The sequence below is a fragment of the Poecilia mexicana genome, unplaced genomic scaffold (assembly GCF_051168715.1).
Source record: "Poecilia mexicana isolate PSO_F unplaced genomic scaffold, ASM5116871v1 scaffold_15, whole genome shotgun sequence".
Classification (NCBI taxonomy): Eukaryota; Metazoa; Chordata; class Actinopteri; order Cyprinodontiformes; family Poeciliidae; genus Poecilia; species Poecilia mexicana.
In genome coordinates this window covers 14,280,054-14,303,237 of record NW_028263384.1, presented here as the reverse complement: position 1 = coordinate 14,303,237, position 23,184 = coordinate 14,280,054, and the positions used below count along the sequence as shown (strand labels likewise).

General features: G+C 39.4%; 1 protein-coding gene across 3 annotated transcripts; it reads right to left on the bottom strand.

Moving 5' to 3' along the window:
• Nucleotides 1–12: 12 nt before the first annotated feature.
• On the bottom strand, nt 13–21,451 carry slka (STE20-like kinase a). 3 transcript variants are annotated; one of them, XM_088013227.1, is made up of 20 exons: nt 20,830–21,451; nt 17,457–17,621; nt 15,141–15,189; nt 14,549–14,698; nt 13,223–13,295; nt 12,752–12,946; nt 12,498–12,579; nt 12,235–12,366; nt 10,567–11,763; nt 10,357–10,487; nt 9,629–9,752; nt 9,197–9,376; nt 7,389–7,481; nt 5,755–5,826; nt 3,952–4,081; nt 3,178–3,302; nt 2,910–3,104; nt 2,626–2,751; nt 1,697–1,810; nt 13–1,608 (listed from the first exon to the last, which is right to left on the bottom strand). In XM_088013227.1, the coding sequence occupies exons 1-20, from the start codon at nt 20,977–20,979 to the stop codon at nt 1,462–1,464; spliced, it is 3,630 nt and encodes a 1,209-aa protein (XP_087869353.1). In that variant the 5' UTR covers nt 20,980–21,451; the 3' UTR covers nt 13–1,461. The 3 variants fall into 3 exon arrangements, with proteins under 3 accessions (XP_087869353.1, XP_014836206.2, XP_014836208.2); XM_014980720.2 differs by lacking the exon at nt 5,755–5,826 and having other exon boundaries at nt 20,830–21,450; XM_014980722.2 differs by lacking the exons at nt 5,755–5,826; nt 7,389–7,481 and having other exon boundaries at nt 20,830–21,449.
• Between the last annotated feature and the right edge of the window lie 1,733 nt (nt 21,452–23,184).

The following is a 23,184-nucleotide window of genomic DNA, read 5'->3' as shown; positions in this document are numbered from 1 at the left end:
TTCAGTCAAGTCTTCAAATAAACAGTCAAGGTTTTATTTACAAGAAAAGAAAATGGGCATTTTATAAAGATGCATTAAATACATTAGATCTGACATCAAAAATGCATATAACAGGAATATTCATGATGGGAGAGTGACGCTTGAAAACGATGCAACTGAGAAGAAAAATGTAAAAAAAAAAAAAAAAAAAAAAAAATCTAAGAACTAAGAAAAATCCAGCATTCATAAAAAAATGATGTTCAAGTCATCTTCTAGCAAATATACCACAGAGCAGCAACAAAGTAATATGATGATGTAACACAGCTGAAAGCTTCAGATGCTGACATTCATACAGTAACAGGTACTCTGATGAGCAACGACAGCATCAAAGGTAGGGAAGCGTTAGAAAACTAAAACGATGCAAAAAAAAAATCAAAATAAAATCGAGCGCAGTAACTAAACAGAAAAAAACCAAAAACTCTGAAACATTACAGTCATCTGGAGTTTCGATAGGCTTCTGTGAGGCAAAGGATCAAGTCTCTGAACCTTCATGAATATTCTTTAACTCAAGTGGCGAACCAGTGCAGTTACATTCCTCTACAATTCAAAGTTTACAACAAACCACCTGTTTGTGCGAACGCTGCTCCAAATAAGTGACCTTATTTATATTCTTCGAACAGGACGGCGGTGTTTACAGCACTTTGGGGCGAGGGAGAGTAACAGTATGTCGTAAATAAATACATCAATTTGTCTCTGGAGGAGACAGAAATGCTGTTGGTAAGCACAGTTTTCGATTATTCTGTAGTCACACGAACACGGTACGTACTAGTTTTTTTGGATACAGCTTTATGACGGGGTTTTTTTTTTTTTTTTTTTTTGATGCCCTATGACATTAGATGCGGTATGCACAGTAAATACACTCCTCTTTTCTTCTCCCAGATCTACTTTACATGCAGCCACAGATTTTTTTTTTTTTTGACCCCCCCAAATGGATTTGATCACCAGCTAATGTGAAGTGCAACAGGGACAACCGCTTTGTTTAAGTGCAAAACATTCAAGGGTTTCGTTTATTTACTGCGAGCGGTAAAAACGTCAGAAATGGGGCGGGGAGGGGATGTGTGTGTGCGTGTGTGAGGCACTGGAGATTATTTATGCTGTTGCAGGCTGTGCTTAAAATAATCTGACAAGCATGGCTGATCTTAGCTAACAACCGCAAACCTTGGAAATCTTCTCATGCTCAAAAAAGTGCATATTACTTAGATATTTCCCAGCAGGCTGGGAAAATGCTTTTAGGTGAGGGAACGTGGTGTAGGCACATCAAGCTCACTGACTGCAGAATCAAAGCACAAATTACATTTCGATGTTTATCAGAGACAAAAAGAACAACAACAACAACAAAAAAAAAACTCCCATCGGGGATACAGGGTGGGGGAAGAGATAAAAGTTTGACTGGAGTTTAGTCTGAGGAACATAAACACGAGGCTATAAACCTGAGTTCTGCAGGTTTGGGATGGGGTAGAATTTGGACACCCGGCTTTGGGTGGTGGGGTTAAGGCATTCGGATTCCCCGCTCATCTTGAAGAAGACTTCTTGCTCCTGGAGCTTCCGCGTGAATTCCTCCTCTAGCGCCTGCAGGGAAGCAGCGAAAAGCGGCCGTAAAATGCAAATTCTGCTGAAAGAAACCTGCTGTGAGCGACTTTATGACCGAAGAGCATACCTTCTTCCTAGGTCTCAGCTTCTCTCTCCAGTCTTTTATCTCCTGGCTGTGCTCCTCGTCCAGCTCCTTCAGCTTCTGGGTCTCGTGTTCAATAAGCAGGTGGCATTTCTCGTTCTGAAAACGAGGTAAGAGAACGACGTTAACATGAATCGGTGCTGAACTCTGGTTTTTTTATGCACTCATATCCAAACAACTCTCTGCTCTGCTTTTAAACTGCTGCATTATCTGTGCCATTAGCGTAGAAAGTCAGTTTTTCTATTCGTCTGCAGTAATTTCAATGTAAAACTCAGAGAAAAAAAAATCATCTCAAAATAAAAATATCTTTAGCAATTCATTATTTTTTTTAAAAGCATACTTAATGTAATGCTATGTTTTTGTGCCTGTTTATTCTCCCTGTACAAATGCAGCCTTGTCAGAAAGAAACCACACATCTCCGAAAAAATACTTTACAGGAAATGAAGAAAACATCTTGATTCTGGATTCAAATTCAAACTGTTTGGAAAAAAGCTCTTAAACATATATTTATTAAAGTAATGTATCAACAAAACTTGAAATAGAAATGTAGAATAAAAAAAGGTATGGTGAGAAACCACACGAGTCTCTAATGGGTCTGAACATGCAAATTTAAGGATATTAAAACATTATTAAACAGCCAAAGCCAGACAGTGCTAGTTGACACAAGTTGTCCAGCAGGGGGCACTGCAGCAGAGAATGGGGCTTTTAACCCAGTTTTCATGAACACATCCTCATCTCGACACTATATTTTCCGCGCATGTTATGCATTTTAGGGGGGAAATAAACACTTCCAGTTGTAAGCAATTAATTCCTAATATGTTTTGCTACAACCAATTGACAGGGCAGACTTTTAGTGCTGGGTTTCTATTGGCTTCGGAGTGACGTGTCGGTGAGTGTAAGTGTGTCAGTGTGACCTGCAGCTGCTGCAGCTCGCGGATGTTGGAGTCGCACTGCAGCTGCAGATCCCTCATCTGGTTCTCGTGTTTCTGGTGCTGATGGAGTCTCTCGTTCTTCTGCCTCTTCTCCTCCTGCGCGGCAAACTAGACGGGGAGCAGAAGAATCGCACGGCTTTATTTAAAACGAATGTTTGTGAAAAGCAAAAACAAATAAGGAGGTGAGCTAGTGTGGATACAGAATAAAAAGGGGGGAAAACCAAAGTACTTCTCCTTCGGCGAAAGACGGGAGTGTGACTCTGCACCTGCTTTATGCGTTCCCTCTCTTGGTCTGGGGTCATGGCCACGACGACGGTGATGCGGAGGCTCTTCTTGAACATGGCCATGCGGGTCTTTGCGTCGCTGCGTTGGATTTTGGGCAGGCGGACCCTCTCTTGATTCTGTTTGTTCTTCAGCTCCTCTATCAACCGCTGGTTGTAGCGCTGCATCTGCTCCATTTCCTACCACAAAGGCAAACTTTTACAAATCTAGTATGCTCGACGAAAACCTGCATGTGCTTCTCTAATCCGTTACTTTTTCATGTCGCTTCAGCAGCTGATGTCTCTGCATGAAGTACTGGTCTTTCAGCTGCTGCTTGAGCAGCTGGTGCTTCTCCTGCAGGTGGCGCTCCTCCAGCTCCCACATTGCTGCCTCTCGTGCTGCGGAACACACCAGAATGTGAAGGCAGGGCTGCGGACGTGTTCTGGTTAGCAAACATGCTGGGCAGGAGGGAAACTAAAGCGAGTTGGACCGTGTGCAGCACGTCTGGTTGATTGTCAACGTCTTTGTTTATGTTGACTTTAGGCATGCTATGCTGCACTGACGCAGTAAGTCATGTAAAAGTGGCCAAACCGCGTGTTGGCCATCAGTCTGAGTAGACTGATGTTTGTGGATCTCTGGATCAAAAAAGGCTTTTATTTTTAATTAAAGTTCTTTTTTTTAATACTATATAGTATTCATAGAAATTGAATTTTCGGTTTCATCATAAAAAATTAGCTATAAAGTTCATCACTGAGTGGAACAAAGCCACACATCACATGAGTTTCATCTTTTCAGTGGAACGACTGAAACTGTTCAAGGATTTTCTTTTTGCTGAGATGCCGTCCGTCGAGTCCCAACAGACAGAACTCAATTGTTTTTCTTGTTGCAAGATGCAAACTGCAATCAAATGTAGCATAAATGGAAAAGTGTGTCAGAAAAGAGAAACAAAGCATCATCTCTGGAAGCAGAAGACGGTGAAGGCGTTCTGAAAAAACTAAGAGAAAAAAAAAAAAACATAGTTTCATGGCTCCTCCTCGGCTTCCTTACCTCTCAGCAGCTGCTGTTTGTGGTTGAGGCAGTCCCTCTCGATGGTGGCTATTTCTAGTTTGTGCTGCTGGATGATTTTCTTCAGAGCGCCGTCCAGCTCCTGCTGCTGCTTCTGCAGGAACTCCTGCTCCTGAGGAGAAGAGCAGCCGCAGTGAGGAGCGGCCAGGCGAGGCCACAAAGAGGGACAGCAAGGAGCCAGGAACGACGAAATGCAATGAAATGTCACACGACACAAACAGGTCCAAGCCTCATCAAGTCTAATCATAGCACATCCACTTCAAACTCAGTCCAACTTCAAACTCAGTCCAACTTCATCAGCGGGGCCGAAGAGAGGAGACGGGGAGGGAGGGAAAAAAGAGGCTCAGAGGAAAACACCTGCGCTGATGTCAGCACAGACCCTTCAACTGAGGCCGATTTCATCAGGTGACCGCCTCAGACAGCAGGAGGAAACAACGGATTTGAACTGTTGGGAAAATTTGGCATTTCTGTTTTTGTAGTATGCGGCTGCAAATTGGCAGTTTCTAGCTTCATTACCTACTTATGATTCCATGCGATGAACTTTATCGTACAGACGAGCATTTCACCAAGACTGACATAATCACTCTAACGAGACACTGTGTAGTTATAAGCTTTTGAGTAATGGAAGGAAATCAGCTGGGAAACAGAAATGACTGATTTCACTTTGAAACTAAACATGTTATATTTTCTCCGCCCTGCAAACACACCCTACGTTAAAGCTAACAGGTAGCAACAATCTTTTTTTCTGGAAGCTGAAGACTAAACTAACCTCAGTGCTGGATTAGAGTTTCAAAATAAAGTCAAAGGAAGCACAACAGCAAATCAGAGGCAAAATTTCTAATTGGACAGTAAAAATTGTGACATTCTGACATGTTCAAAAATATACATAAATAAAAGAATAAAATCTAAAGTAATTCAGAAATTTATTATTTTAGAGTAATTGGTTATAGATATTTCTTGTCAAATAATTTGGTGAAAATTGACTGTATTTCCACATATCTTTATTACCATAAACATTTGATTGTTCAAAACTGTTGATCTTTAAATTGAGCCACACAAAATCATTCTTCAGGACAAATTATCGCCGACTAAAATCTGAGTTTGCAGATGAAGATTAGATTATAAATGAGATCATAAAAACAAAATTGGTGAACAGAAGTTGGCCAAAAATCTCTGACTGGTGCATCTGTGCTTTTGAATTTTTTCACTGTGCTTCATCATAACACCGTTTGCTCTCAAAGACAAGCTTTTGGTACAGAACAAGGTAACTCGGTATATATCCGTCTGTTGTTTCAGAGTAACCTTATTACGCCGCTTTAAATCATTGCACAAATGACTCTCATGCGCCGTTTAGGCAGTTTCAGTATAATTGCTCCTCAGATATAAATATATACTCAGCCAGACGATCTCAAAACCTGCATCACCAGCATATTAAGACAAACACCATCCAGTTTTATGCACACGATATTGATGCCACGTACGCGACACAAACCAGATGTAGAACATTTGTGAACTGGTGAAGGAAAAATACTGAGCAGGAGAGAAAGAACGACCACTGCACAAATACAGTGATGGCAACACTCAAAAAAAAAAAACAAACAAAAACAAAACATCAAAGTACTACAAGCCCAACGCCGCCCATGCTTACATGTGTAGTTCTCAAAGTACAAGTGAAGCAGCACAAGCGATCCTGTCACTGAACTTCACACACATCTAAGTATGGGCCAGAGACCGAGAGAAAGCAGGGTGGGTGGGTGGGTGGGTGGAGGAGGTGGGGGCACTTACATCCTGCATCTGAGCGTTGAAGAGTGCGCATGAGGATAACTGAAAAGACTGTATCATAACCTGGGCCACTGCCTGCGGAGGAGAGCACACAGCGCACTCGCCTTGATCACACGGACAGACGGCACACACAGCGGGCTGAGGAGTTTTCTCTTTCTCTCTCTCACACGCACACACACACACACACACACACGCATACACACACTCGCACCAACCAGTTCTTCCAGAGTTATGTAAGACGTGGGTCTTCCACTTTGGGGATGTCAGTCAGCTTAATGCGTGGGGAACTGCTCCGGTAAATGTTAGGAGGAAGCCAATTAATTAGTTATTAAAGCACTTCTCATAATGGCATGCTTTAAAGCGGATAATTAATTCAGCATCTTATGTGAACCCGGCATGCAAAGGAGCAGCTTTTTTTTAAACGCCGCCGGCTAATCGAGCGTCATAATCGGAAGTTTGCTTTGGAAGGCGACGTTTGGAAAAGGTTTTCAGTTCAGATGTTTCCTGCTAGAAACTCTTCAGTTATCTATCAAGTAAGACCTAAATGATCTCCTCTCCTAACTGTAATGTATGAAATGGCAGAAGCAGGACAAACGTCCAACAATACTGCAGGAAGTTCATGTGGTTACTATTTTTAATAGAACATTTTGTGAAAAACCACAGCAATACTAAAATGGCAACCAGATATCAAACGCCAAAGCAAGTTGCAGTGACAAAAACAAAACAAATGCACTTAAAGCTGCAAATGATAAGTTGTCATGTTTATACTTTATCGTGCATTTTAATGGACTAAATATAAAGATCAATGATTTTCCTTTTGATTTACATAGATTAAAGCAGGAAATCAGGATCAACATTACTAAGCAGCCTGTGGAGTCATGGAAACACGTTTCCACATAAAGCTCAATGAATGCACCAGAATTCAGTACTCAAAAACTATTCAGATATAAAATGACTGCGCAAATTTTTTATGTTACAATAACCACTGGAGTCGATAAAAATCTGCTTATTGTTCACCTCCAAATGAGTTACACTAGATAAAGGAAACTTTAATGGCTACAGAGTTAGAACTCTAGAAATGGGGAATGTACAGAGTGAGTCACATTTGTTGGCATCCTTGCTAAAGATGTGGAAAAACAACTAAAATGGCTCTTTTTATTTAAGCTGAGAATTTTTATTTAGGAGGCAAAATATTTTTTATATATTCAATCACACCTGAAAATTATTGGGACTCCTGCAGTCAAACTCTATAAAACCATTTGCTGCTTACAGGTCAGCCCTTAACGTTCGCTGTTTATTTGTCTATATGTCATGGATCATTAATCGCTGTGTGTGGCGGAGAAATAAATGTCATGTCAAAATTTACATACCCAATAAACAATGAACTCGGAAAGTTTTACTTAACTTAAAGAAAAAAAAAAAATGCTTCAGTTACATTTAAATGTTTCAGAGTGAGATTATGTCACTGCAACTTTGTTGTTTTCTTTAAGGCTTTTCACACAGCTTCACCAGGTGGTGCCAATAAATGTGGCCAGAATCCAATTAAAACCTAAAAAGCTAGACAAACAGGAAATACAGATATATTGCTTGTGCAAATTAAGTCAGAAGAATAAAAAACAGAGAAGGCAATGCTTTACCTCTGCAGTCTGGAGGAGCGCCAGGTCGTCTTTTATGCGTTTCATGAGCTCTTTTCTCATGTGTTTGGGTGACTGTCCGACCTCCTGAACGGCCTACAGCAGAAACTAGTTGATGCCGTATTGTTCTTAAAATCTGACAAAGCTGCCCAACAACCAGGGGAAGACATGCACGGCTCCCTCTTTGACAGAAGAGTTACAGCATCCAGCCACCGACAGATTTACCGCCATCATGCCAATTTCTCCCCTCCGCCTCATCTTTTTGGACATTTATTAAATCATTTCTGGAAAATTTAAGACTGAACTGCAATATGTACACGTCAGGAGTTTAACTGATGCATGCCAGAAGGTGTTAGTCCAAGAAAAGCTTCATTATGTTTGCGTTTGATTAACTCCACCACAGCCACAGGTTTGAACGTCCTGACCGACGAGATTAAAGGAAAAGAGTAACTGACATGGAGTAGAGATTATTTAGCTTCAAAACAAGTTTTTTTTTTTTTTTTAACTAAATGCAAGCTGTTCTAACTTCATGCGAAAATGCATGAACATCTTTAAAGTGCACACTCACCTTTTAAAATGCTGCAACATAAATCTTTATGTAGTATAAATCTTGTTAATTTCAACTAGAAAAACTAATTTATTTAAGGGGAAATGGACAAACCCTTAAAATAATACTTTGTTGATGCAATGCTGCAAATTATTACTTGTTTTAGCAGTTTGAATACTTGACACAAATATTCTGCTAATTTAAATCTGTCCAACTCTAGTGGTTAAATGTCTGTCTTTTTGTTTAAGAGTTTGTGTTGCATACGACTATATATAAAGGGCTCTTTAAATAAATTTTGACTGATTGAATCCAAACAAAAAAGTATGACTTTTCCCAATTGAGCAGTTTAAAATACACAAAAAAAAAATCATGAATTATTGTCACGATGTCATTTTAACAGGAGTGTGTGCACATTTTATATCAACTCATTTCTATCACCAAACGTGTAAATACAATTTCTGTTGAAATATGACCAAGAATGTGTTGAAACAAGTTAACAGGCTATCATAGATTTTATTGGATTCCATATCAGTTACTGTGATGCAAGGCAAGGATTACTTAACCCAAAGACACCCAGCACCTTTATAGATATAACATTGATCATCCCATAACCAGTACAAACTCACACATTCATAGAACAAACATGGTTAGTTCAATATACAGTTAGATTACATGTCTAAACAACAAAAACATTTTAAAAACAAAACTACAAACATATTTAAGGATGCAGCTGAGATATTTTACGTTAAAATTAAAAGAAAAAAAAAAGGGGGAAGCAGCAGAACAGAAGCCAAACAACTTAACTGCACTAAGACAAAGAAAAAGCAGCAAATGTTCAGAACATCTAAAGCACTCTGCAAAGCAAGCAGATCCCGCTGAAGAGGCAAGGACAGGAAATATGGCACATGACAGCAAGACTGAACTCCATTAAAAGGTTTTTAAAAGACGAGCACTCCGGAGGATTCAGCTCTCAGGAGGAAGCCGGAGAGCAGAGAAGCAGCAGAAACCTTAACACAGATTAAGACCGATATGGAAAAAAATGGATTAAGGAGCATTTAGGGGAAAAGCTAGAGCTGGTCTGCAGCGATCGTCTGCACACCACACCAACAGAGCAGCTGGCCACAGCACTCCCACAGGATCGGCGCAACGAAACAAACCGAGCCGCAGTTAAGTTGTTCGACAAGAAACATTAAAAAGCTCCGCGTGACATGCAGATGCCAGAAATGAGCCGAGCCCCGACGCAAACCGCCGTGCAGGTACGTACCTCCTTCTTCCTGTTCTTCAGCATGTTCTGGAACTTGGACAGCTCTTTGTCCTGGTCCGCTTTGATGCGCTTGGCTTCGTCTCGGAGCCGGCTGGTGTGATCCTGTTCCAGCCGCTCGATCGTCTGCTTCTGCTTCTTCTCAAGGTTCTCCACCTCTTGGTCATACTGACGTTTCTTCGCCTGTCAAACGAAACAGGACGAGGTGACCGTAGAAATTTCTATAAAGGCGTTTTTAACAATCCAGTACGAAAGCCTTTGACAGTTTGCTGACTAATGAACAGACACTAACATCTTCAGAGTTTCATTCTAGATGCCACAGATTTCTACTCATGTCAGCGCTCATTTCTGAAGAGTTTGCCAAAAAGAGAAGGAAAAAAAAAACGAAGGAAAAAGAAACATTACACCACTTGCGGTAGAAACAAAGTGACTCACAGTAGTTTCCTGTTCAAAGCGCCGGTAGATTTGTTCTCTCTGCTGCTGCAGCTTGTTGCTCAGCTCCTGCTGGGCCCTTTGCTCCTCTTTCTGAAGGAGGCGAAGCTCTCTCAGCTCTTGCCGCCTGAAGAAGCCGCACAAAATGACTTATCAGATCAACACAACAGCGAACACGAAACAAACTGATTCATTTGCAAATTGTATATTTATACATTAAAAGATTCCCCCCCCCCCCTTCTTTTATTTTTTGGGTAGTTTTCAGTTTATGATCTGATCATAGGAGTGGGCGATAAATCAATTTCATAAAATGTTCTGTTTTTGAAAGTAATTTTTTGGAAAAATTTGATTTTGCTAAATTATTAAAAATTAAATGTTTTTAAAATGCTGAGACTTGTTTGCATGTTTTTTTCTAGTACTTTGTTTTGCTTTATCTTATAAAACCAGACTGAAATAATACTTTCGATTTTGTATTATTTGTGACAAAATGTAAAACTTTTACAGGAACAGATACTAAACAGTCAGACCTTGTACAGTGAAGGTGTTTGATCTTTAAAATGCAAAATTAGAGATGAATGTGCCATAACACAGCATGAATCATGGCAGATAACCCATCTGGCATTTGTAAAATGTTGTGGGAGTTGCAAAATGAATGAGAGCTATTTAAGGCAGGCGGGGACGGTAAACGGGTCACGTCCTAATTTTAGACTGAACAGGGCATCGGGCCGTACCTCAGGAACCTCATCTCCTCACTTTTGGAGTCGTTATCCGTCACTATCTTTGACGTTGTCACGCTGACCTCCACACCATCTACCAAGAACTTCCGGGTCTTCTTCAGAGTCTTCTTCTGACGTTTTGACTCCTACCAAAATAATTCAGGTGGATTTACATCAAGGCAAATAATTACTTGGCAACAGGGGCTGAGGAGCGTTTAGCTTTACCTGCATAGATATAGAGCCTCCGTCTTTGCTCTTGGACAGGAAGCTGGAGATGGACAGATTAAGGTCGAGGCTGTTGCTATCGGCAGCAGAGCTGCTTCCTGAGTCAGAGTCCTTCTCCACGTCTGACTTGGTCACAGCAGGGCTTCCCTGCTCCATCCTGCTTTCTGAGTCGGCTTCACTCTCCTGGACAGAGACGCTGTCTTGTGAGGTGACCTCATCTGCCTGAGTACCCTTTTCTCCATCTTCCTTAACCGAGACATCCTGAGAGATAACTTCAGAAACTTCTGACGTGACTTTGACGTCGTCGCTGACTTGATTAGATTCACTTGGCGCTCGTTCCTCGAGTTCTTCCTCCACTTTGCTCTCATTTTCTTGTTTTGGCGGCTCGGACTCTTCGGGGACTTCGTCTTTTGTCTGTTCTGATTGATTTTCTGTGCTTCTGTTTTCTAAAACAGCCTCAGTGGAAGACTCCTCTACACTAGACTTGCTGTCCATGTCTCCATTTATTTTTGTGTCTATTAAAGTTGACTGTGAATTATCAGCATCAACATTTTCAACAGTCTCATCGGTGATGTTTTTGATTCCGTCTTCTGTCACTTTCATGTGTTCGGCGATCTCCTCCTTTAAATCTTTGCTTCCTTCCTCACCCACTGCTACTTCATCTGCTGTTGTACCTTCAGGGATTTCTTGTGATTCAACTGAATCTGCAGCACCGCCTTCACCTGGCTGCTGTTTATCTTCATCTAGCTCCATTTTGTCTTGGATAGTTTCCTCCTCCATGTCCATTTTCTCCGATATCTCCTTCAGTTCCTCAGCTTCTTCAACTTCTGAGGGAGGTTTTTGGGACTCGACAACTTCATCTGGCTTTGACACTGCCGCCTCACCAGAGATCTCTTCAGTTTGATCAACATCTAGTTGAACCTTTGCAGAATCCAGGTCTTTGCTCGTCTCCGCTGGTGCAGGGGTCAGGTCCTCGTTGCTGGCAGAAACTTCATTGAGCTTCTCGTCCTCCGTCTTGTCCACTTCGCTTGTTCCGAGTCCTTCGTCCGAGAGCTTATCGCTGCTCCGGTCTTCCACAGGCTCAGCTTCAGTTTTTTCTGTAACAGATTCCAGGTTGGAGGGAGTAGGTGGCACTTTGTCTTCCTCTGAACTGGCCATGCTGACATCTGATGGTGCTCTTTTGTGCCCAGGAACTGCCTGATGGGTAGAAAAACAAATGGCTTTAAAATAGTTGTGATTTACGTTTAAACTAATAAAATAAATAAATGAGATAATTTTACATTTGCTAGAAAATAATTTTAAATAATAATTGCTGTTATTCAGTGAAAAGATCATATTTTAAAAAAAAAAGTCAACATAATTCAAAGGGACCAATGCTTGTGTTGTGATGCAGCAAATTAAAGAAAATGTATTTTTTCCCCTAAAAAATTATCTTTATGCTACAAAATAAAACATTTTTATCAAAATTCAAGATTTTTCTAAACTGAATTTTTGCATTTTCTTAATCAAATTTCCAGCTTTCCAGCCTGTGTAGGTATCATGTTCAACCTCAAACTAAAAGAGATTTTCCCATGTTTTGCTTAATTTTTATTCTACTGCGTCTTATGTTTGCAATTCATGTTCTCTTGCAAATTGTGAACATTCTAGCAACAACATAACATAACCCACCGCAGGAGTATCAGGTTCCTCCTCCTCTTCCTCTTCTTTGCCATCTTCGATCTCTTCTGTGACCTCAGCTTTGGCTTCGGCTATAAGCTCTCTAAGAGGTCTGCTGTCAGTCACGCTGGTCACAAAAGGATGCTAGATGCCCAAAAGGTGAGGAAAAAAACAGAAAGTCAACACAAAAAATTAACCCTTCTCTGCGCAATGCCAACTTTACATCATCAACTTTACATCAGAGGTGTGAAAGTAACGCTGAACAGGAAGCCAACCTGCAGTAGCTGTGTTGAACTCCACCTATTGTCCACATTTTTGTCCAGCGATCTTCGCAGGAAGTCGTTGAATTCTGGCGACCTGTTCAATATGTGAAGCATTAGGTTCCTTGCTATTAAAATACCAAAGTCATATTGCAGATTTTCAGAATGCATTTTGGACATAAAAGGAAATACATAGGATATCCTGTTAACTCCAATCGGTAAGCATCCGAGAGCCACCTCGACTTTTAATCAAGACTAAACGATCTCACCAGCGAGAGGGGTGCATCAGAGTGGGCGGTTCAGACTTGGCTATTTTCAGCAGCACCCTCATGGGATTCATCTCATGGTTGGGCGGCTCGACCTGTGCCAGCTCTATGAGGGTCACCCCCAGGGACCAGATATCGGCCTTGTAGTCATACGGACGATCTTTGGAAGTTTCACACATCACAACCTCTGGAGCCATCCTGAAAAAAATTCAGTCAATCACTAATTTTAGGCTTTATTCAATTAATAAGGGGATAGAAAGTGATTTAAACGTTGCATGTGTGCATTTAGTAGGGAGGTGGAAAGACAGGAAGGCTAAGCGATACAGTATAAAGGATGTCCAACATATAAGTGCTTCTAAACTGATGAAAAAAGTATTTTTCTGTAACTTCACATGCAATGGCACAGCAGGAAATGAGAGAATAATAAGAAGTAAAGAAAGGAGTGCCTCCCTATATTTAGAAAGGATGACTCACCAATACGGAGTGCCGATGAAAGAATCTCTTCTCTGTAATGTGCTGGTATTTTTAGCCGACACACCGAAATCAGCTGAAAGTAGAAATTAACAAGTGTTTTCACAATTCAATTCAATTGAAATTTGACTCAATAAACCATAAAATGGCTTTTATAAACCATAAAAGCCATAAATCTGAACCTCCTTAATGCAAACATGCTTTGCAAAAACCTCCCAATGTCATAAACTATCAGCTAGGCTTTTTCTCACACGTCTTGGAAGAAGAAAGCTGTATCATTAAGTCCTGGTGACCAGCTTGATAATTATTGTTTGCCAGGCTAACACCATGACCCTCTGCCTACAGAACATGAATCATCAGGGAAAGAGCGGCTATGTGCGCTACGGCAGCTACATGAATACTTTACTGGTGGAAAATTATGTAACTGATTTGATGCATCACCGGCTGCAGCAGATCCGTGATTTATAAACAATACATGAGAAGTGCATCGCTTGGTTTTCTTTGTTGCCTATTAAATACACAGGGAATGAATCCAGAGTTTGCATTCACGCCACTTGAACATTTGCACCTTTTTTTTCCCCATTCACTTGAATGTCTTTTATTGGGATTTTATGTGATATTGACAAAATAAATAATTTTGAAGCTGAAGGAAAATTATTCATGGTATTCAACAGTTTTTAAAAAATGTCTAAAAAGTAGACCGTGTGTTTGGATTCAACCAGCTTTGCACAGAAACTTAAAATTCTGCTCAATCTTCTTTGGAAATTTTTTTAAGGCTCAGTCTGACTGGATGAAGAGAATCCACGGTAATTTTCAAGCTGTGACAGATTTTCAATTAGATTTAAGTCTGGAGTTGCACTGGGACATTTTGACACATAAACTGATCTAAACTGTTTGTGTGTCAATCAGCATATAGGCTGAACATCCTTTCATCATAATGCTGCCATCACCATGTGGAGGATGTGTTCAGGCTTATTGTGCAGTGCTAGTTTGTACTCATCTCATTCTGCATATAACACAAAAAGTTAAATAAAGATTTCATTTGGGGACGTCAGGAGTCTGAATACAATTTTTCACCAAACTTTTCAAATCTTTATCCGTAAAACTTTTAAGAACAAGACTTCTCGTCCTTCTACTTTACAACTGCACACTTCCTGCTGTCAGACTATCACATAAAATCCCCCAAAAAATGCATTTAAGTTTGCAGCTGCAACATGACAAAATGTAAAAAGGATCAAAGGATGTGAATACTTTTTGCAAACCTGTGCATTAGTCCAGCATCTGCACACGTCAACTGCATTTACTAAAACAAGCTGCAAAGCTTTTTACCAAGTTTTACTTCTCCGTCCAGGGAGAGGAGGATGTTTCCAGCTTTCAGGTCTCTGTGGATGACCTTGTTCTCGTGAAGGTACGTCAAGGCCTCCAGCGTCTGCTTACACACCACGCGGATCTGGGGCTCAGTCAGGGGTCTCTCGAGTTCTGATGATCAACAACACGCACACTCAGTAAAACGACACTAGGCCATCTGCACAGATTCACATCAAATGTAATTTTTCGATGGTATCCCATGGCAGACGGGGGACAAAGTCCAACCTTATGTCATCCTGTATGCATGACTGGATGCATCCAAGTCAAACCACAGAGTATAATCGATGTACATCGAACGGTTGAATAAGTTAAAGTTCAGCTTTGTCATTAAAAACAAAGAGGCAAAGTGTTTCAAAACAAGACAGAATTTAGGAGCCACATAGTTGGAACGGCTATGAAACCTGAGCTACAATAACAACAGTGAAGGGAGAGAGAAAATTCCCCCTGTGCAATAAAGAGTTGGCTGTTCCCACTTCAGAATGGTAAAAATAAATAAATAAAAAAATCCTGTTAAACACTTTGTCCTACTTTGTTCAGCAGATGAAGGTCTTACCCAGCATGATGGCATCGACCGCACCGCCAGCACAGAACTCAATCAGAATCTGAAAAAAAAAAGAAAAAAAAAAAAGAGGAAGACCATCAGAAACAAGGTAATATAATACAAGGAGACATTCCACTCCCAGGGCCTTTATTGATTAGACAGTGATGACATTCCAGGGGTCTAATCAATCAGGTGCTCTCAGATCACAGTGAGCTCCTAATCTAGACATATTTTCTGTTTCTTTTTTTTATTATCTTAGTTAAATGTGCCGCTTCAATTATTGCTTCTTCAACACATTCTGAGATTATTGCAACATCAAACTGTTGCAATAATCTAACACACTGTTTAGAAACTAAAATCTCATGATTGATTGAGGTGCTGGAGTTGTGTATCTTGCATTATTTTAATGCAAAATAGTAATGCATGTATTGCATAAATAATGCATTATTTTTGCATTATTTTTTACATTTTTACAAAGTAAAAAACACTTTGTATTAAATAAATGATGTTATTTAATAGATTTTGGAGCATCGTCAAATTTGTAAATTGTTCAGTTTGCAATAAAATTGTACAAAAACAGTTTAGATAGTTCAGTTAAATCATACCGATCTAAATCTAATTAGAAGCAGGTTTTTCATAAGAGGTCACATTTACAAACCACATTTGTTCTCAGACACATATGATGCAACCAATGAAGGTATAACAAGTGTGGCTGAGATAGAACACCTAAAATATCTGACCTGTTGATTGTCATGTTTCACTTCATGCTGGGGATATGGCCAAGTCAAGAGAACTGTCCTAAAAGTTTAGAGGAGATTGTTGTTTTGCTCAAATAAGGAAAATGATACAAAAAAAAAAGGCCCTGAAGGTTGTTTGAGATGCAGCTGAAAGCAGAGAGCTCAGTTTATTGCTAAAGTAACATCGGCAACAGAGCTGTCAACAACGGCCACCAGATTCCTGAGAAGGCTGGTGGTCAAAAATCCCTCACTGGCCTTTAAAAGACCTGCAGTACGACTTGGTGCCAGCAGCCACTGACGTGTCAGTTTCCACCGCGAGGCCCATGCAAATCTCTCAATCGCTCCTGGACTGAAACTCTAAGACATGCACCAACACTGAGCCGGAAGCACAAGAAAAGTCAACTCCAGTTTGTTCAGTTACATAAATAAACCAAAGAGGCTTCAGGATTTTGTTCTGTAGAGTTGAAGTCGGAACTTTTCAGCCTCGTGGATCAATAGACCACCAAGGAAAAGACACCAGGGTGGCCATCATAGATGCCTGACTAGAAGTCTCAAATTGAAAAGACAGCTGTAGCATAGAAACATGAATTATATTTGCAGCTTGTTGTCATGGCAAAGGGTGCAATAGTCGTTAAAATTTGTATTTCTGGACAAACAGCTTATATTAGACGTGCTGAGTTATTTGAATTATTCTTGTTTGATCTGTTGAATAATAATAAAACTGCAGGTTTTCATTTTCCTCTTTGAGCGTACAAAAAGAAGAGACAGCGTTATACCTCCAATCAGGGCTAATTCAATGAACTTGGCTCCCACTTCAACTCCATTAAGCTTTGCTTCAGTACTTGGCAGCTTTTTGCACCAGATGGTTAAGATAAAAAAATAAATAAAAACTGAACTTGAACTTTCCTCTCCATTTGTGAATTCAAACAATGGGGAGAACGTGGTTAGACCAGTTTTGCAATAGTGCTAGTAACACCTATCATGCCATGGAGATTTCGCTTTCACTAAGCATTCACTTTGTTACTATAAGTACAACTTAAAATCTGCCAACTTAAATCCCACAGCCGAATAGGGGAATAAATCATACATTAACTGATCGACCCAGACAAAGCAGAGGCAGTTAGGAATTAATCATGCTGCTTAAGAGACAGGCTCCAGAGACATGACCTGCATGCATCTCTGAATTATTCACAGGCACTTTCTCCAGCCACCAAAACCATTCCATTATTTTCCTATAGTCGTTGCTGGTCCACAAGGGGCAGTCACATGACACCGCCTGACAGGACGTAATTGCTCTGGGACCTCTTAGTGCTCACAGAATGAGATGTACAGCACACATATTCAAACGGCACAGCTCAAAAAGAAATAGCTGGATGATAATGTTGATCTTAAAGGAACGTCAGAAACTGCCGGCGTTCCATAAATGTAAATACATTTGCAGTTTCCAGTTGAGGAAGCATATAAATCTATCTTAGCTAACGAGGATTAAAGCTCTTTACATTACATTTAAAGCAAAAAAAAAAAAAAGCTCCATTTTGGAGTTTCACCAAAAGGAAAACAGCGTCACCATTCAGGGAACTATGAAACTTACCCAAAGTTTGCCTTCAAAGTAGAAAGCGTCTAGCAGTTTGACAATGTGGTGGTGGTTGCAGGAGGCCAGAATGTCGATCTCCACCATGTAATCCTCCAATTCATCTTCCGTCTTTGTGTCAATCACCTTAGCAGCGGCAAGGGTCCCGTTCTGCTTGTTTTGAGCCTGGAAGCAAAATGAACAAAACAGTTAAAACCTGAACGATACAAAAGGTTTAAACGGGAAGTGGGTTGTATTAAAGATATTAAAATGTTATAGAAAAGCTTCATTATTTTAGTAATTCAATCCAAAAAGATAAACCCATTTTATATGGATTCATTACACAGAGAGTGTTATATTCTAACTAGTTAATGTTCATGATTATGTGTTAGCTAAACGGACTACTGAGACATATTCTTTGTTCTGGCTTCTCTTCCATTAATTTGTGCTTTATGATGTTGCTCGGAGGAAATGAGTCTGTAGCATTACAGAAGCAAAGGTAAAAAAGCCCATTTTACATAATCCTCTCAAGGAGGCAATTATCTCTGTTAATGTACATTTTGTTCTGTCACACTTTTTCCTTCCACTTAGTTTTCCGTTAATAATTTTGGATGAAATGAAGAGTAACATAAAATCTACCTTAGGAAGAGTCTATTTTTTACTGTACAAGATCTTTAATCTACATTAGGAATTATATAAAATAAAAATATATTTTGCTCCAAACACAGACAACTGTGACTTTCTACAGTTTATTTCTTCCACTTCTGTTCTTCATTTCCTACAGTCAGGCCAAATATCAGTCTATCATTGAAGGGCCTAGACCTCCATTTCAAAGTAGAAGATCCTGGTAGCAAAAATGACTGGGCACCCATGATCACCTGGAAGCCATTTTAAAAGTTATTTTAAGGCTCGTATTGGATTTAATGTTTATGGATTCAGACACAATGTCAGAGGAAAAAAACAAAAAAGGGAGTGTGAACATTTACCGCTGTGTCAGGCTCTATATTTACACTTTCTGACATGACATGCTCCCCGGTTCTTTCCTCTCATTCCAGCTGACGCCTGTTTGACAGACCCTTCCTAATACATACGCAGAATGTGAGAAATACAAAGAACTGGGTTGCTTTTGGTCAGTGTGAACGCAGCATTTTAGCCCAACTGTCTTGAGAAACCTCAGTTAAAATTTGCCAAATGAAGGCTCGGTTTTCTTAGTTCTGAACATAAAAACTGATTCAAATACATAAAATGAATCACTGTGTAAGCAAAGTTTTCCAGTGGTAGTTTGTATTGAGCTTTAAAAATGACACACCTCTTCAGTTTGTAACATATACTTCATGCATGCCTGAATTAGGGACACTTTTGCTTTCCCTTGTGACTCATTTAAACAGCTGATTCACACTTTGCAAGCAGCCAGTCCAGCCACACCTAAAGGAGGCAACCATCAAAGGCCTGTCAAAAAACTCTGATGAGAATAGTAATGGCTCTGGTGAAGGTAGTCCCGTAAAGGCAACACCGGGTCAGCTTAAGTTTGGTTTGTTGTGCGGCTTAAGCAGCTAAAAAACGTTGGAGCCCCTAGATTTCCCTTACAGCTAGACCGACCAGCTAACAAGTTTAGGAAACAAATAAAGGCAAATGAAGACTTAAATAGAACATTAACTGGATTATTTGTAGACAACAGTTTCAGGAAGGAAGGAACCACATAGACGGCACACCGAGAAGTTTTTTCAAAAGGCTAAATGATCTCAGAGTTCAAACACAGAACTCCTCCTCAGGGCCCGGCATGGAAGTCATTTCAAAGAGGTTGTGTTATCTGCCAAAGATGCAAGACAGAAAATACTCTCAGTCCAAAACAACCTGGTTAAGTATCCTAGTTGAGGAGACATCTGAGGTCCGGCAGAATATGTTAGTACTAAAAGCAGAAAATCAGCCTTCAATTTAAAGTGACAGCTTAGCATTGGCTGGAGTGAGACACTCACGATAGGATGAGTGATAAACTAAAATATACTGCCAACTGTTGCTGCTAGAAAAAAACAGAACAGAATGTTTACTACTCAAAATTATCTGACCAAACTTCTTCTGGTCAACAACAATTTCAGATATTTTTTTTGAAGAGTGATCTGATTATTCAGATTTGAACCAATTTAGATCATTTCATATATAAAAAAGAAAAAAAACAAGCTATCGGCTGTGGTTCTTTAATAAAGTTTTATAGTTACAAGAACATCCCTGTTCATTGCCTCAAAGTTTACGTGTTTAATCTGCTTTAGTCTTTATTAAAAACATAATCAGAATAAAAAGAATCAAGTGCATATTTGACTATATATATATATATATATATATATTTCACCCATCAATCACTGATCAGAGCTGATGTTCATTTATTGACGGCACATTTTGTTGTGGCAGCAGAATCATATCAAAAATATCCAGTGGATGTATTACGGTAGTCAAACAATACATGGGCTGCAGCCCGTCTCTTCCGATTATTTGCGTAGGACTTTGAAAAATTATTTATGAAAACAAAAATGAAGGGAGACTGAGAAAAAGGACACAGTGGTGCTAGAAGTGCTAATGCCTGAATAAAAACAAAACAACCAAACAAAAAAAAAAGAGGTGGAAAAGAAAGTCAGCAATGATCAACAATACTTATAAATTGATTAATTAACCTTAATTGAACAATGTACACCCTCAGTGGGAATGGTATGAAAACTTCAGTGTTTCTGTCCCTGCCTAGCAACAGTCAATACACAGTTAAAGATCTAATTTTTAGAGATTGTCCATTTGTTTTGGTGAAATAAATACAGGGTGCGTATTACAGAAAGTAATCCTGATTAATATCTGCAACAGAACATGCCACAAATCAACTGCATATAAGAAAAGGTCAACTTAAAAGGGTGTGTCATTACTTTACAAAGCAACTGTTCTGCTTGTTTGATATTTCTCAACTGTAGTGGATGTCATGTAAGCATTTAAGGACAGCTTTCGGCAGTGCTTATTCAATGGTTATGAACCACTCCTTCCATAATCTGCACTAAGCACATGTCAAAGTCATGTTTAAAAATGTAAGTGTGATTTTTGACATTGATTTAGACCAATAAAAAGAGAAACGTTTAACGGTTCTTCACGTTTCTGCAACAGGGAGGCAGGTAACAGTTTAGCTCTGCAGCTAACTTTTGCAGATTTGATTTTGTGTTATTTATTTATTTATTTTTTAGCTACTGGCCCTAGCTAATAATGAAACTATGGCCCGATCAAAAGCTAAGCCGATGTTGCTGCTGTATGACAGATCAACCCACTTGCTTCCATTCAACAACTAGACGCCGCCCGATCTCAGCGAGTCTTTATAAATGGGGCTAAAACTAGAAAGCGGATGTAACGTAACGCCTTAACTTACCTTGTACACTTTCCCAAAAGCGCCATCTCCCAGCTCACCGATTATTTCCCAAATTTCCTCCGGATTTACGTCTCTGTGTACATGTTCGTACTGCTTCTTCTTTTTATCCGGCCCCAGCTTGAATATCTTCCGAAAATTGAAGAAAGACATCTTGTTGTTTTTCAGACGTTGAACTAAAGTGCTGTGGATGCGGTCTCTTCTCTCAATCCACCAGCAAAACGGTCCCTCCCGTCGCTGAACTCAAACGGCTATCGGAATAAGAGCAAGCGGGCGTGAAACAAACAGTGACAGGCCGGTGCTACAGCCATTCAGCTGTGATAATGTCAATTATAACTTCCCTCGACTGTAGTTATTCACAATCACATCATAGATAGAAGCCGACACAGGACGCTAGCGAAGGAGGTGAGGGATACGGACAGAAGACTTCGTCGTTCTCGAACGGAAGCGTTTCCGTTTCATACAGACTGAAATCGAAGAAAAACCCAAAATACCGACCATACCTTCACCCTCGAGACATGTTTACCGTGTAACGCCAACGAGATAAAATGGACACAACACGGACCTCATGCTTCGGTTGGCTGACCACACTGAAGTTAGCGCACTAGCATCAAGCTAACGTACCCACGTTTCAACACTTCCGCTGTAATTTCAAAGTAAAAGCTAAAATAACAAGAACGTAGAAAATAACATTTTAGATTTAATGCAGTAAAGAACATTTATGGCACAAGTGTAATATTAAATATTTAATAAACATTTATTTACAAAGTTGTGTTCTTATATTTTGATACAAAGAGATTGCAGGCCTTAAATTTGAAAGATAATTTCCGCCGCAGACTGCCCTGTCACTATTTCACTAAACATATTTGCTTGGCGGCGTCCGTTTCCTGGATCTTCTGTGCAGGAAGGTGCTCTGCCCAACCACGCATGCTAGTTGTGTTAATGTCGTCATGAACAGAGGGAAATGGTGTTTTTCGCCTGACCCCGCGCCTCCCCCGCCCCTCTCCTCATCCCCCCATCACATACTCGTGTCCTTTTTTATTTAATAATGTATCTTATTTAGAGTCATCGGCTCAATTAATTTACAGTTGTTAGCCAATAAAAGCTTGAACTGAGGCAGTCAATTGCTTAATTTACACTTTATTTAATCTTATGTTTTTGTAATACCATTTTTTGCGTAACTTTGACCAGTTTCCGTATTTTTGAATGAACAACAATGATAATAATGACAACAACAACAACAACAACAAACAACAATAATAATAGTAAGAGGAAGAAGAAAAAGAAGAAGACACAAAAGACAATCGGTGTTCTTTCTAGTTCAAAATGTTTTTATTTTTTTTCTTCTTTTTTTTTTTTTTTTTTTTGCCTTCACGCCCTGTGCAGTTTGATTCATAGTACATTGTTGTTCCCTGTGTTGCTCATCTGTTATGTTATAAGGGTCTGCAACCTGCAGTTCTTGAACCACAAGTGGCTCTTTGAATCTTTCACAATGGCTTTTAATAACTTTGACTAAAATGACAAGAATCAAACAATGTTTATAAATACAGAAACAATTACAAAAAATGCATTTTTAGCAGTTTCTTTTGTGTGTGTGTGTGTGTGTGGGGGGGGGGGTGTTTTCATGCAATTTCCACAACAAAATGGCATTAAGACTACTAGTAATATTTATTTGGATCTATTTTTATTGACACCAGGATGATGGAAACATGGCCTTTTCAACAAACACAAGTTTGTTTGTTGAAAAGCCAAACATTGTTTCCTTTCATCAAACAATGCTTCCTTCCTCTTTTTGCAAAAGTTTTCTATTTCCTTTATTATTATTTTTTAATCTAAAACTAATAAGTTCTGGTTCTTAAAAATGACCAACTTCCTTCAGTAGATACTTGTCAAAAGTTATGGGCTGCTTTTTCCTCACACAGGTTTGTAAGATTTGTAACTCTAAGCAAATTTTATTTAGTTTCTATGTGAAAATAACTGTTTGGCAGTCTATTATTTTACATATTTATGAAGGAAAATTACTCAACTTTTAAATACTACATTAAAGTTTTAGTTAAGAAAGTTGCTTGGTATCATGCGAGTACAGAAAAAGACTTGTAGGATGATACTTTTTAAACCAAATACTAATTGTAAGAAAATAACCTAAGGCAAAATAATTTCAAAAACCTAATGGATATTGTTTTTTTATGTTATATTTATTGACAAAAAGCATTGTTACCTATGTAATGTTGATGCTATTGCTTACAGTGTCATTGGTGTTAGGACTTTAATATAAAGACATAGATTGCGTAAATTCAGTATATTATTTGGCCATAAAGTATAATGGTATTACAGCAAGTAAAGAAAACTACGTTTTCA

Excerpts from the sequence above, each read along its gene's own strand:
- slka (XM_088013227.1), bottom strand. The coding sequence starts at position 20,979 with ATGTCTTTCTTCAATTTTCGGAAGATATTCAAGCTGGGGCCGGATAAA. Across the intron at positions 11,764-12,234 it reads AGGAACCTGATACTCCTGCG|GCAGTTCCTGGGCACAAAAG; the intron begins GTGGGTTATGTT and ends TCTACCCATCAG. Across the intron at positions 3,105-3,177 it reads TGCTGAAGCGACATGAAAAA|GAAATGGAGCAGATGCAGCG; the intron begins GTAACGGATTAG and ends CCTTTGTGGTAG.